We start from the raw sequence: 14,233 nt of genomic DNA on the forward strand, positions 1-14,233 counted from the left end.
ATACTAAGCAGATTCAGAAGGATGTAGGTTGCAGTAGGTACTGGGAGATGAAGGAGCTTGCACAGGATAGATTAGCATGGAGAGCTGCATCAAACCAGTCTCAGGACTGAAGACCACAACAACAACAACATAGTCTGCAGAATGGTACATCAGAAAGCTAGCAACATCGTAATTCTTGTTTATGTTTTGATGACTAACTGCTGAACTATTTGTGGAGTTGTTACCATTACTTCTTAAATGACACTGCCTGACGAAAAAAGTGAAGCACCGAGAAGAGAAGCAGGAAATGAAGTGAAACTTTACAAGTTAAGAGGAAATATGACATTATTCAAGTGAACACAAAATCAATTCAAATTTACAAAGAACTTGGCAGTACGAGCACACTTATCAGTATGATGTTACACCCTACATGGCCAGTATGCATGCAGTAATCTTGTATAGGAAGGATGTTGTGAAGCCGTTGTATCCTCACCTGAAGGAAGCTCGCCCACAACAGTTGTAACTGGTCCTCCACATCCCAGATACTAGAACCGAAACAGAGTTAACATCCAAGGTGCTCCCACACATGTTTTATCAGGTACAGACCAGGGGCTCTTGCTCGCCACAGGAGTACTTTAGCATCACACAGACAAATATCATGTGTGCATAAGCTTTATCCGCTGGAAAATGACACATGATACTGTCAAATGAGAGATTACACATGAAGATGCAGGATGACTGTGACGTACCATTGTGCCATCAGAGTTCCCTCAATCATTACCTGCTGTGACCTGAAATCATATCCCATAGCTCCCAACACATTGATTCCAGGAGTAACACCACTGTGTCTCTCCAAGATATTGGAAGAATGGGACTTCTCCCCAGATCACTGCAATACTTACCAAAAATGGTCATCCAGGGTAGTGCAGAACTGTGATTCACCTCTGAACAAAATGTGACACTATTCATCAGACAATGTGACATCATTCATCAGCAGTCATCATTTCTCAGATGTTAAGGTATTAACAGCAGCCTATGATTAGGATGGCAGTTTCCTAGTCCAGCTACTGCAAAACCCAGTGGTGCAGGATGACATAAAATGTTGCAGGGAATCCATTACGTGTTCTTGGGTGGCAGGTGCAGATGTGAGCGGGTAATGATGTGCTTGGTTCATAATAGGGTGATCTTCCCCTGTGATGGTCAGATGTGGTTGACTAAAACCTTGACGATGAGTATGCCTGCCCTCATGTTCCTGTGCTGTCCGATCTTGGGCCACTGTCACATACGAATCATCACAAATCTGGATATTGCAAGATTCTACCAGCCAGCCAAACGGAGACTAACAATGAGACTCCTTTCAAACTCTGTCAGTTACTAATAATGCTATATCTCATTAATAAATGACATATCCAAGTCCCTCAGAGTGATCACTCAACATCTGACGATGTTCATGCCCAGTACATGCTTTACTGGGCATGGTGACAACACTAAACACAAACAAAACTAATGCACTCTGGTAGCTGATTTCCTTGTCACAGAGAATTGGAATTCTAATCACTTACAAAGCCACTGCTTGTGTGTTTGTGGACAAAGTTACATTGAAATCTGACATGTCATCTGGGCGCTTCACTTTTCTGGTTCAGGCAGTGTATTTATTAAGCATTTCTTCTTACACAAGATGTGAAGCCATGTAAGACAATAAAGCACTACACTAAGTGTATGCAGAATTCACTTTAACACCAAGCTGAAGTATGTTTTACTCATACCAAGAGTTGAGAACCAATTATAAATTGTGTAACATATTGAGTGTGATGAATTGTTGCTACAGTTGAAATACTATGGATAACAAGTTCCATGACTCACAAACGAAGCATTCCCACTCATGATACTATAAATTTGTCTTCTTGTTTCTCAAGCAATCACAAAACAAGATGTTTTGGTGATTAGTAGACTGAACTCACAATTCCTACATGAACATTATGATTTGGTTTTTGGTAACTTCCTTAAATCAGGCAAGGAAAATGGTTCATTGGAAGGAGATGTGAGCAATTTCCATCCCAATTATTACCCTGTCAGGTTTTGTGCCCATCTCTAAAGACTCACTGTCAACTGGTGATTAATCTCTGTTCTTCCTTCATAAGGAATTCTGTCCTTAAATACTGTCTAATATTTTCAAACACTTTATACAACTGATTGCAGAATTGTGCAGTGATTGTTACATCTACTCTCTGCAAACTACCTACACCTAAAGAATACTTCAGTACTGCCACTGACTCCCCCTCCCCTCCCTCCACACTTCTCTGTTCTATTCAGGGGCACAGTTCTTTCGGCTATCAATTTTTAACATAAAGTTAATTTTCAAAGATCACGGAAGCTCCTCACTTCAGGCAAAGAATTTCCCTTCTCATTGACTTTCTTATCTTGATACCATTGCCAAATTGCAGGAGAGGCTTTCAGGTGTAACTCATTGGAGACTTATCTGTATTAATTGGATGACAAGCATGGTGGTGAAATTGACAAGTTTTTGTAGAGGGCATCTAGTGTGTCTTTCAATTCTTGTTATGAAGCCTGAGCATGCCTTTGAGCCAGAAGTGTGTAGAAAAATAAAAACAAGGTGGGAAGATATGGCATCTCAGTTCATGTGACCACGCTTAAGAATAAAGAACAAAGCTTTAAAATAACTTGGTAGTTACAGTTTTATTCAAACAGAATGAATGCAGGTAGAGATCAGTTATTTATCTTTTTACAACATCATTTTTCAACTGCAATTTATACACTTTGACTTCAGTTAGACATCAATGCATTAACTTATGGTACCACAATAGTATTAAAATATTGTTTCACCTATAACGTATCATAGGCTATCATCCAGTTACCAACTAATTATGTAAATGTTTTATAACAAGTCCTACTAAAAACTGAAGGTACATCCAACACTGGAAAATGTGGGAGGAAAATTTTTATTACTGATCTACAGTAAAAAATAAATAAAAACTTGAAACTTTTTAGTATTTTATCACTAGTTCAGCAGCTGTGAGAAATTAAAATCTAGCATCTCAGTAAGATGGGGGAATAATAACCATTAAACAAAAAGAACATTGTAATGGAACTTCTTCTTACACTATGGATATATAACTAATTAAATCACAGGAGACAGTATTTCACAATCAAAGCAGATGCAAAATGTTTAATAATGAGATGAAATGAAGTAAGACAGTGGTGGACACAGATCTGTAACACAAGTGGTTAGTATTTCTCAGAGGTGCATACTTCAATACAACATTTAAATTAAGTCTTTCTACACTGTAAGCTCATATCAGTGTGTCCTCATCTTGAGTTTCAAATACCATCAACAATGAGTGTTGTGATGATGTACGATCACTGCGACACAGCAATGCAGTCTCTTCTCCGCCAGTACTATTAGCTGAAGTGTCTGGTGAGCCAATGTGTGTTGTAGCTGCACTGCTTGTGGAAGGCATGTCTCGTCGCCCGGAATCTGGTGAAGGGCTTTCGATGGCTGTTGCCAGCGCTGAATATGACTCTCTGTATCCTGACATGCTAGACGTAAGTGATACGTCATCCCAAGATACATCTTTTCCACCATCACTGCCTTCTCGAGTGAGGCGACTTGAAAGCCGCTGCAGCTGCGGAGGAGGCTGGTTTCCAGGAGCTGGTGGGATGCCAGTGACAGCCAATTCCAGAACAGGCATCTGAATTGTTGGTGACTGTCCTGGGACTTGTGGTATTTCCCTTGGTTCAATTTTGATGTGGGAAACCTTTTCAAGAGTTATTAAAAAAAAAACAATTAACACTCCAGAATGAGGTTTTCACTCTGCAGCGGAGTGTGCGCTGATATGAAACTTCCTGGCAGATTAAAACTGTGTGCCTGACCGAGACTCGAACTCAGGACCTTTGCCTTTCGCGGGCAAGTGCCCTACCAACTGAGCTACCGAAGCATGACTCACGCCCGGTACCCACAGCTTTACTTCTGCCAGTATCTCGTCTCCTACCTTCCAAACTTTACAGAAGCTCTCCTGCGAACCTTGCAGAACTAGCACTCCTGAAAGAAAGGATATTGCGGAGACATGGCTTAGCCACAGCCTGGGGGATGTTTCCAGAAGCTGTGGGTACCGGGCGTGAGTCGTGCTTCGGTAGCTCAGTTGGTAGAGCACTTGCCTGCGAAAGGCAAAGGTCCCGAGTTCGAGTATCGGTCTGGCACACAGTTTTAATCTGCCAGGAAGTTTCAACAGATAACACTGTTTCAATGAAAAATTCAAGAGCTGTAAACAAAGGATTAACACAGTATCCTCAAACAAAATTATACATAGTCACAATTAACTGCAATCATTTTCACGGCATGGTCAAGAACATTCCAATCACCAAATCATAAAAGTAAAAATTGGAGAACACCTATATGAGATATATAGGGGCAGCATTTTATCTGCCAACCACTGAATCCAGAAAATGGTCAATGGGCTGAAATGTAAATGTAAAAAACAGGTTTTAAATTTTAATCTTCAAGATCTTTTAAAAAGTCAGCAGTAAGTAATAACTTACACTTTGTATGCAGTCTATCTTGACAAGATTTATCTGTATTTTGTTCTTGACAAAGGAACTAACTGAAATGTTCTGACAACTTAATATTCATTTCTTCTACTTGAATGTACACTGGTGTGCAGAAATTAAAGACAAAAATAACTTTCACTTGATGTATCACTGCCAACTAACATAGCTCAATGAAACATGGCCCATACACAGACAGAACTAGTACAGTACACAAGGAAACTGAAAGAAATGTGCAATGAGACAAACAGAAACGAATTTTATTCAAAGATAATAATTACGCTGAAGTCATTGTGATTCATGATGGTCCTGTGGACATAACAGAGGGTGGGATACGGTTTTTAATATGGTGTGTAATCACCATGGACTGCAGTGCATGCTCTGCAACTTGCTCCCATGCTGGCATCAAGTTTGTTAGAGAGTTCTTATGGTAAGGCATTGCAATCCCCCACCAGCACAGTTGACACCTGCTGGATGGTCTTTGGTGCATGTGGAAGTCTGCAATGTTTCAAGAGCTCCTCCAAATGTGCTGTTCATCCATAAAAATGAAGTCAGAGCTGAAAGCACCCATGAAAGGATGCATATGGAGAAGGAGTACAGTGTTCACAATAACTGTGACTGGTAATTGGACCATATTCAAAGATTTGGAGGTTTGTATGGCCATGTAACATTATACTTCACCACACTTTAACACTTGGACTACCAAAATGATGATCGACAATGATGGCAAGAGGTGGAAACATGTAATGCACACAGGAACACTGTCGAACTTCATCATTTTGGTGATCCAGGTGTTGTATAGGGAAGCATAATGTTGGCTGGGTATACTGATCTCCAGATCTTTGATACCCCAGTTGGCATTATTGTGACACTTTACTTCTTCCCCATGTGAATCTTTCTGGAGAGTATTCAGCCCTGACATTTCCTTTTTGTGGATAACAATGCACAGCTGTATCAAACAGCAGAGGTGGAGAAACTCTTGGAATGAGAGGACATTCGGCAAATGGACTGGACTGACTGTTCCCCTGACTTAAATCTCGCTGAGCACGTGCACCAATGATCATCCACCAGTTGTCAACCACACTGGTGGAATACCCTGCCACAAGAACTCTTTACCAACCTTGTAGCCAGCACAGGAGCATGTTGTAGAGAATGCAATGCTGTCCGTGGTGATCACACACCCTATTAAGAATCATTTCACATGTTTCATAATGCCCAGGGGACCATAATTATTGTCTTTGAATATAAATGTCATCTCTGTCCATCTCACTGTGTATTTCATTCAGTTACCTTCTGTACTCAACTGTACTGTACTGTAGCACTTTCTTTCTATGTATGGTCCAAGTTTCATCGAGCTATGTTACTTGGCAGTGACACACCATGCGAAAGTTACTTTTGTCCATTAGTTTTGCACCACCCTAAAAGGAAGCACTGTACAATATACACTAATGGCCATTAAAATTGATACACCACGAAGATGATGTGCTACAGATGTGAAATTTAACCAACAGGAAGAAGATGCTGTGATATGCAAATGATTAGCTTTTCAGAGCATTCACACAAGGTTGGCGTCAGTGGTGACACCTACAACATGCTGACATGAGGAAAGTTTTCAACCAATTTCTCATACACAAACAGCAGTTGACCAGCGTTACCTGGTGAAACGTTGTTGTGATGCCTAGTGTAAGGAGGAGAAATGCGTACCATCACGTTTCCGAGGTTGATAAAGGCCAGATTGTAGCCTATCGTGATTGAAGTTTATCATATCGCAACAATGCTGCTTGCGTTGGTTGAGATCCAATGACTGTTTGCATAATGTGGAATCGGTGGGTTCAGGAGGGTAATACGGAATGCCGTGCTGGATCCCAACGGCCTTGTATCACTAGCAGTCGAGATGACAGGCATCTTATCCGCATGGCTGTAACAGATCGTGCAGCCACGTCTCGATCCCTGAGTCAACAGATGGGGACGTTTGCAAGACAACAACCATCTGCACGAACAGTTCGACAACATTTGCAGCAGCATGGACTATCAGCTTGGAGACCATGGCTGCGGTTACCCTTGACGCTGCATCACAGACAGGAGTGCCTGCGATGGTGTACTCAACGACGAACCTGGGTGCATGAATGGCAAAACGTCATTTTTTCGGGTGAATCCAGGTTCTGTTTACAGCATTATGATGGTCCCATCTGTGTTTGGCGACATCGCGATGAATGCACATTGGAAGAGTGTATTCGTCATCAACATACTGGCATATGACCCGGCTTGACGATATGGGTTGCCATTGGTTACACGTCTCGGTCACCTCTTGTTTGCATTGATGGCACTTTGAACAGTGGATGTTACATTTCAGATGTGTTACGACCCGTGGCTCTAACCTTCATTCGACCCCTGCAAAACCCTACATTTCAGCAGGATAATGTAGGACCGCATGTTGCAGGTCCTGTACGGGCCTTTCTGGATACAGAAAATGTTCGACTGCTGTCCTGGCCAGCACATTCTCCATATCTCTCACCAACTGAAAATGTCTGGTCAATGGTGGCTGAGCAACTGGCTCGTCACAATATGCCAATCACTACTCTTGATGAACTGTGGTATCGTGTTGAAGCTGCCTGGGCAGCTATACCTGTACATGCCATCCAAGCTCTGTTTGACTCAATGCGCAGGCATATCAAGGCCGTTATTACGGCCAGAGGTGGTTGTTCTGGGTACTGATTCCTCAGGATCTATGCACCCAAATTGTGTGAAAATGTAATAACATGTCAGTTCTAGTATAGTATATTTGTCCAATGAATACCTGTTTGTCATTTACATTTCTTCTTGGTGTAGCAAATTTAATGGCCAGTAGGGTTCCATTAGAACATGTAAGTCAGCAGAAGAAAAATTACGTAAATGTACTTCATCAGAATATCCAACTGATTGGTAACAACAAACTCCTAAGTGAAATACATTGAGACATATTGGCTAACTGAAAGTCAGACATGTAATTTGACAATAAAGTATTATATCTTATCCAGTTAATTCTTAGATGTAAACACAAAGATGGTGGAATTTCTATATACCATATATTAAAACAGCTAAGCTCATAAAGACTGTGCCAACATTGAATTATTCATGTTTAATTGTACCTGAACTGACTTTGTAAGATCTTATATTGTTTTCACTGTGGAAAATCTTTTATGGAATCAAACTTAGGTCCTGTAATAAGATTATTCTACTTTAAGCTACTTTCTCACACTATTTTGATAACAGCAGAAAGTTCGGGATTGGTCTATAATTAGAAGTGACTCTCATGTATCCAATGTTATAAACGAGTGTTGTCACTGCATACTTCTCTCTTTCAGAAAATACAGCTTGACTCATTGACTGGTTATTAAGGCAACTCAAGGGGGGCACCACCAAGTCAGCACAAGATTTTTCAGTGACCTAATGACTTTTGTAATATCTTTTTAAAGCTAAAGAAAGAAAGAAAGAAAGAGAGAGAGAGAGAGAGAGAGAGAAAGTGATTCAGTGTGCCGGCCAGTGTGGCCATGCGGTTCTAGGCGCTTCAGTCTGGAACCGTGTGACCGCTACGGTCGCAGATTTGAATCCTGCCTTGGGCATGGGTGTATGTGATGTCCTTAGGTTAGTTAGGTTTAAGTAGTTCTAAGTTCTAGGGGACTGATGACTACAGATGTTAAGTCCCATAGTGCTAAGAGCCATTTGAAACATTTTTTTGATTCAGTGTTTTTTGAAATTCAACCCCTAAGGGGGTAAAATAGGGATGGAGGTTTTTATGCAAATGCTTCATTATGAAAGCATTTTTAAAACAATATCCGAAAATTTGTGTTTGGCCTTTTGGTTGGAAATAAAAAAAAATTATTTAAGTGTTTTTTGGAATTTCAATCCCTAATTGCTCAGATGAAACAGGGTATAAGACAGGGATGAAGTCTTTCACCCCTACTGTTCAATTTACACATTGAAGAAGCAATGGCAGAAATGAAAGAAAGGTTCAAGAGTGGAATTAAAATTCGAGGTGAAAGGATATGAAGGGTAAGATTTGCTGATGACATCGCTTTCCTGAGTGAAAGTGAAAAAGAATTACAGGATCCACTGAATGGAATGAACAATATAATGAGTACAGGACATGGATTAAGAATAAATCGAAGAAAGACAAAAAGTAATAGAAGTAGTTGAAATGAGAACAGTGAGAAACTTAACATCAGGATTGGTGATCACAAAGTAAATGGAGTTAAGGAATTCTGCTACCTAGGCAGCAAAATAACCCATGATGGAAGGAGACTGGATGACATAAAAAGCAGACTAGCACTGATAAAATGGACATTCTGGCCAAGAAATATCTACTAGTACCAAACATAGGCCTTGATTTAAGGAACAAACTTATGAGAATGTATGTTTGGAGCACAACATTATATGGTAGTGAAACATGGACTGTGGGAAAACCAGAAGAGAAGTGAATCGAAGCATTTGAGATGCCATGTTACAGACAAGTGCTGGACTGATAAGGTAAGGAATGATGTTCTCTGCAAAATTGACAAGAAGAAGGGACAGGATGGTAGGGCATCTGTTAAGACATCAGGGAATAACTTCCTTGGGACTAGAGGGAGCTGTAGAGCGTAAAAACTGTAGAGCAAGACAGAGATTGGAATACATCCAGCAAATAATTGAACATCTAGGTGGCAAGTGCTAGTCTGAGGTGAAGAGGTTGGCACAGGAGAGGAATCCATGGTGGGCTACATCAAACCAGTCAGAAGACTGATGATGCCCACCACCCCCCTCCCAAAAAAATGGTGGCATGAAGTGGGGGATGAAAACTGGTATTGGACTTATAAGGAAATATGTTCTAGGGATGAAAATTTATGGAAATATCACTAGAGAATTCAAAAGGCAGGATTAACAAAGAACAGCTACCACAATTGCCTTTTGTTGGTCAGAAATACATTCAGAAAAGAAGGCTTCTATGGCATTAATTAGCATGAAAAGTGTAGAAGATGTTGCAATTTGCCGACAAAATAATAATTTGATAAAAAAAAAAAATTGCGCAGGCCACACACTCTGTGCAAGTGAAGCAGTGGGCGCTAAGCTAGTATGTTATATTACTTTATTAACATCATCATCAAGTTTCACAGAGCAGTGCATTTGGTTTTTTATAACTAGAATATCTGAAACCATACTAGCTTTGCTTGTTTCTAATGATTTTGCAGATGTCTGTAAATATGGTGTATTATAGACCCCAATCCGTTTATATGAATACCATCCTTTTTCCTAGGTAGTTTTCTCATTGATATTTGTTTGGCTCTATGAAACTTGCCCAAAAATGATCACATTGTTCTTTGTTGGCACAATTTATCTTAGAGATATATATTTATCAGTCACTGACTTTTTTAATGAGCCTGGATCCTACATAGACACTTGTTGCTGAATGAATCATGTTCCTTGTCTCATTATTAATTTATTTTTCACTGCTTATTCTTAATGAATTCATTACAGCATATACAAATACACATCTGTAATTATGTTTGGGTTTAGAATATAATTCTGCAGTCACTTGTTTGGCGTTTTCCAAATTTTTATAATGTTTGTCAAGTTTTGTGATCTAACTCCAGGTTGCACATTGATTTTGCAGTTGAGGGAGCTGCTAATTATTGGAAATTCATTTTTGTTTCTTTGCACAGCTGTGGTGTACATATTATCTTTTATTGTATGGTACCAACTTCCATTAATCTACAGATTTCTTGGATTTATTGTGATCTCATTAGAAATACTGGATATGTTATTGTTTTCAAAACTCTTATGCACACTCGTATTTTTGTAAGCATGTTGTATTATTGTTTGATGGATTTCACATCCACAGGACTACTTTTCTCATGTTAATCCATCATTTTGTTTCTTTATAGTCAATATTTTGGTTTTTAATGCCTCATTGTCATTAGCTAGTAACTGTATAATTTTGTTTTTTTGAATCCACTACACTTTACAGGGTTGGAGTTTTGACATGTGAACTGATATATGACTTGATGTCAAGCGTATTTCTTTGCAAGTACAGTGTACTGCAATAGACTCTAAACCATCTTAGTTGTAATATTTTGATTTGTGCTAAATTTAAATTAGTTGCGGATTACTCATTAGATAAAGTGTATTGTATGAAAATTCAGGTGAGAAACCTCATATACACACATAATTATTGTTAGGAGACAAAATGTTTAGTACTTCTGATAGACACAAATAAAAATAAAAATGATGATGTTATCCTACTTTTTGAACTATTAGTTCCTTCCTGAGGGTGAGAGAGGGATCTCATCCTCACTACAGGTGGATGCCTCTCATATTGCAGTCTGAGTGACTTGCCTTTTCTTCTTAACTTTCCCCACTATATCCCTCTCTCTTCCTTGAGGAAGGAAGGAACAGTTTCAAAAGCTAGGATAATGAATCACAAAACTCAGAGGCATAGGCTATCTTCCTGATTATGTCCACTGCTCTTTTCTTATTGGCTGTGTTTGTATCTCTCCTTAGTCTTCTACGAGGCACTGACGAGACATCAAACTATAATCTTTCTTTTTCATACTGCATATCCCCTTTGTCAATCAGATGTCATTCATTTTAGGAGAAGTTACATTGATGACTTTGACAGATATTTTTCATCATTAAGAGAATAAGCTCGGCTGATATCCTAGTCAGGCAACAGCTGAAGATAACACTCTGCCTCTGCTAACCAGAGATCTAGGAGGGCTACACATCCCAGCCACAAGGCAAAATGCAAGTCTACATGTATGATTGCCAGTTCATATAGGTACTTGGCAGTGTCTGAAACTTAAAGACATGGCGATAGCAGTAATACAAGTGCTGTTGGGGATAGTGAATCATGACACTAACAAGATGTGGGTTCCATCTTTCTTTCTTGTGGGTGGACCACTCTCAGTGTAAGGTGTCAGACTACTACAGTATTAAGACTTGATCTCAAGTACCACTGCCATCATGATGTTTACTGTGTATTTGTTCTGTGGAACAAGGAACTAACTAAGTAACCAATCAACCAACCAACTAACTAACTAACCAACTAACTGACCACCACCACCACCACCCAAAACACTTCTGTCTTACTTGGCGTTTCTTCAACTGATGTACACAAAGGGAGACAGATGAGCTAACTCACACAGATGCCTCATTTTTGCCACCTGCTGAGGATGTCATGTCACCTCTGCCCCCTGGAGGCAACTCACAAGGGAACCTCCCCATCGCACCCCCCTCAGATTTAGTTACAACTTGGCACAGTGGATAGGCCTTGATAAACCGAACACAGATCAATTGAGAAAACAGGAAGAAGTTGTGTAGAACTGTGAAAAAATAAGCAAAATATACAAACTGAGTAGTCCATGGGCCACATAGGCAACATCAAGGACAACGTGAGCTCAGGAGCGCCGTGGTCCCGTGGTAGCGTGAGCAGCTGCAGAAGGAGAGGTCCTTGGTTCAAGTCTTCCCACGAGTGAAAATTTTACTTTCTTTATTTTTGCATAGTTATTATCTGTCCGTTCGTTCATTGACGTCTCTGTTCACTGTAATAAGTTTAGTGTCTGTGTTTTGCGACCGCATCGCAAAACCATGCGATTAGTAGACGAAAGGACGTGCCTCTCCAATCGGAACCGAAAACATTTGATCGCAAGGTCATAGGTCAACCGATTCCTCCACAGGAAAACACATCTGATATATTCTATACGACACTGGTGACGGTATGTGCGTCACATGACAGGAATATGCTGTCGACCCACCTAACTTGTACACTTGACGAATGGGTAAAAAGATTCTTCTACCTTGCCCGATTTAGGTTTTCTTGTGGATGTGATAATCACTCCCAAAAAAGTGATGAAAACATAAGAGTTTTGTCACATAAACTGAAAATGAAAAAATTAATGTTTTCACTCGATGGAAGATTTGAACCAAGGACCTTTCATTCCGCAGCTGCTCACATTACCACAAGACCACGGCTCTCCTGCGGTCCCAGTGTCCTTGATGTTGCCTATCTTGCCATGAACTACTCAGTTTGTATATTTTGCTTATTTTTTCACAGTTCCACACAACTTCTTCCTGTTTTCTCAATTGATCTGTGTTCAGTTTTTCAAGGCCTATCCACTGTGCCAACTTATAACTAAATCTGAGGGGGGTGTGATGAGGAGGTTCCCTTGTCAGTAATTATTTAATACTAAGGCCCACAACTTAAATTTTCAGTTTTTAAGTTGCTGTCAGGATTTCTGACTTCTATGGCATTTCTATGTAATGGTTAGATTCAGACATAAATTTAATTTTGGAAAATTGTATCTTGTAAACACAGCTCATGATTTGCTACTGCTGAATTATCTGTATGGCCTGAACAGTTATTGCACCTGTGTCATCCACAGGGAGAATGACAACAGATGTGTAGGATTGTGGGCAGGGATGTGAGAGTGATGCACCAGGGTAATGCAGATTTAGCATGGGTGACATTATACCATTTTGAAGGATGAATGAGGCAGTATACTGGTTGAACTGTAACTCATGTTAGTGCACAATGAGAGGCAGATGAAAACCTGGTGAAGGGTGTTATTAAGTTTTTTCAGTGAACTGAATTTGAATACAGTTATGGAGTTTGATATATGAATAACAGCTGTTAGTGATTATTATGCCATTTATTCATTTACCCAGGTAATAGCTACAGGAAATTCTCAGAGCTATACTTAAACATGATAACACAGACCCATTACTATGTCATGAACTTCTTAAAATTTTGAAAACTCCATTAGCATTAACCATATTTTTGTTGTGTAATATGGTATTTCTTTGCTATTTGCTATATGGAAATAAGAGAAACATCCAGGCAGTGTAATGAAAATCATGACTCATATGAAAAACTTGCCATTTGAAATACATTTGCTGATAATTACTTGCTTGTGTTTCACGTATATAACTTTGTACAAGTATGTATCTTGCTAGTATGGCTTTGAAAAATATGATAAGAATTGTATTCTCATGCTCATAACTTGTATCACTCATACATTGAAATAATCTTACAAATAACTTTAATCTCTTCGACAGCTTTTAAATGTCCAGTGCATGAGCATCAATGAAACAGGGCCCTCACAACAAAACTAGCAGTGCAACAATAGCTTTCTACATTTTCTGGAGATGAATTTGCTCCACAACATAAAGAAGGAAAATTATGAGCTCACCTCTATGCGACTTTTCCTGCTTTTGCGTAGTCGGAAAGTCTTCCTGCTTTGTGCCTTAGATCTTTGGAGTCGTGGTTTGTCAGTACTGCGACTACTCATCTCTCCTGAACTTCCTTCTGTGGGGCTGCCGGGACTTAAAGGTGTTACTGATGTTTCACCTATAAGATTTGAATTAACTACTGTAGGAAACAAGTCAGGGTTCTCCCTTCATATTTTTCTCTGTTCTGTTTGGTCTCATTTGATTTCAAGTGATTATGATTAAAACAAATAGTGCTACTATCTCATTTGTGTCAAAGCTATTACTGGATTAGACTATATCAGTGTAATCTAAATTTTGAGAAACAAGTTATTTAATACACTTTTAACTGGAAATGATGAAAACTTTCTTTGCTGTGTTCAGTTGTACTAGACTGCCATTTCATTTCATCCAGATTTTGTAAGCTGTATGACAGAAAGACTGTCAGTAATATCCTGTAAGAACATTTTATCCT

At 39.5% G+C, this 14,233-nt stretch overlaps 1 protein-coding gene and 1 long non-coding RNA gene across 2 annotated transcripts in view; one reads left to right on the top strand and one right to left on the bottom strand.

Moving 5' to 3' along the window:
- The window catches only part of LOC126416076 (uncharacterized), a 143,788-nt gene that overhangs the window by 17,343 nt on the left and 112,212 nt on the right, over positions 1-14,233 (top strand). The window lies entirely within an intron of this gene.
- The window catches only part of LOC126416075 (protein unc-80 homolog), a 1,008,688-nt gene continuing 997,112 nt past the window's right edge, over positions 2,658-14,233 (bottom strand). The window contains exons 63-64 of the mRNA XM_050083557.1: positions 13,743-13,900; positions 2,658-3,755 (exon numbers count right to left, since the gene is read on the bottom strand). Coding sequence (XP_049939514.1) covers positions 3,291-3,755; positions 13,743-13,900 — 623 coding nt within the window. The 3' untranslated portion in view covers positions 2,658-3,290. The remainder of the gene's footprint in view (positions 3,756-13,742; positions 13,901-14,233) is intronic.

This window comes from Schistocerca serialis, chromosome 8, assembly GCF_023864345.2.
Source record: "Schistocerca serialis cubense isolate TAMUIC-IGC-003099 chromosome 8, iqSchSeri2.2, whole genome shotgun sequence".
In the NCBI taxonomy this organism is placed as follows: Eukaryota; Metazoa; Arthropoda; class Insecta; order Orthoptera; family Acrididae; genus Schistocerca; species Schistocerca serialis.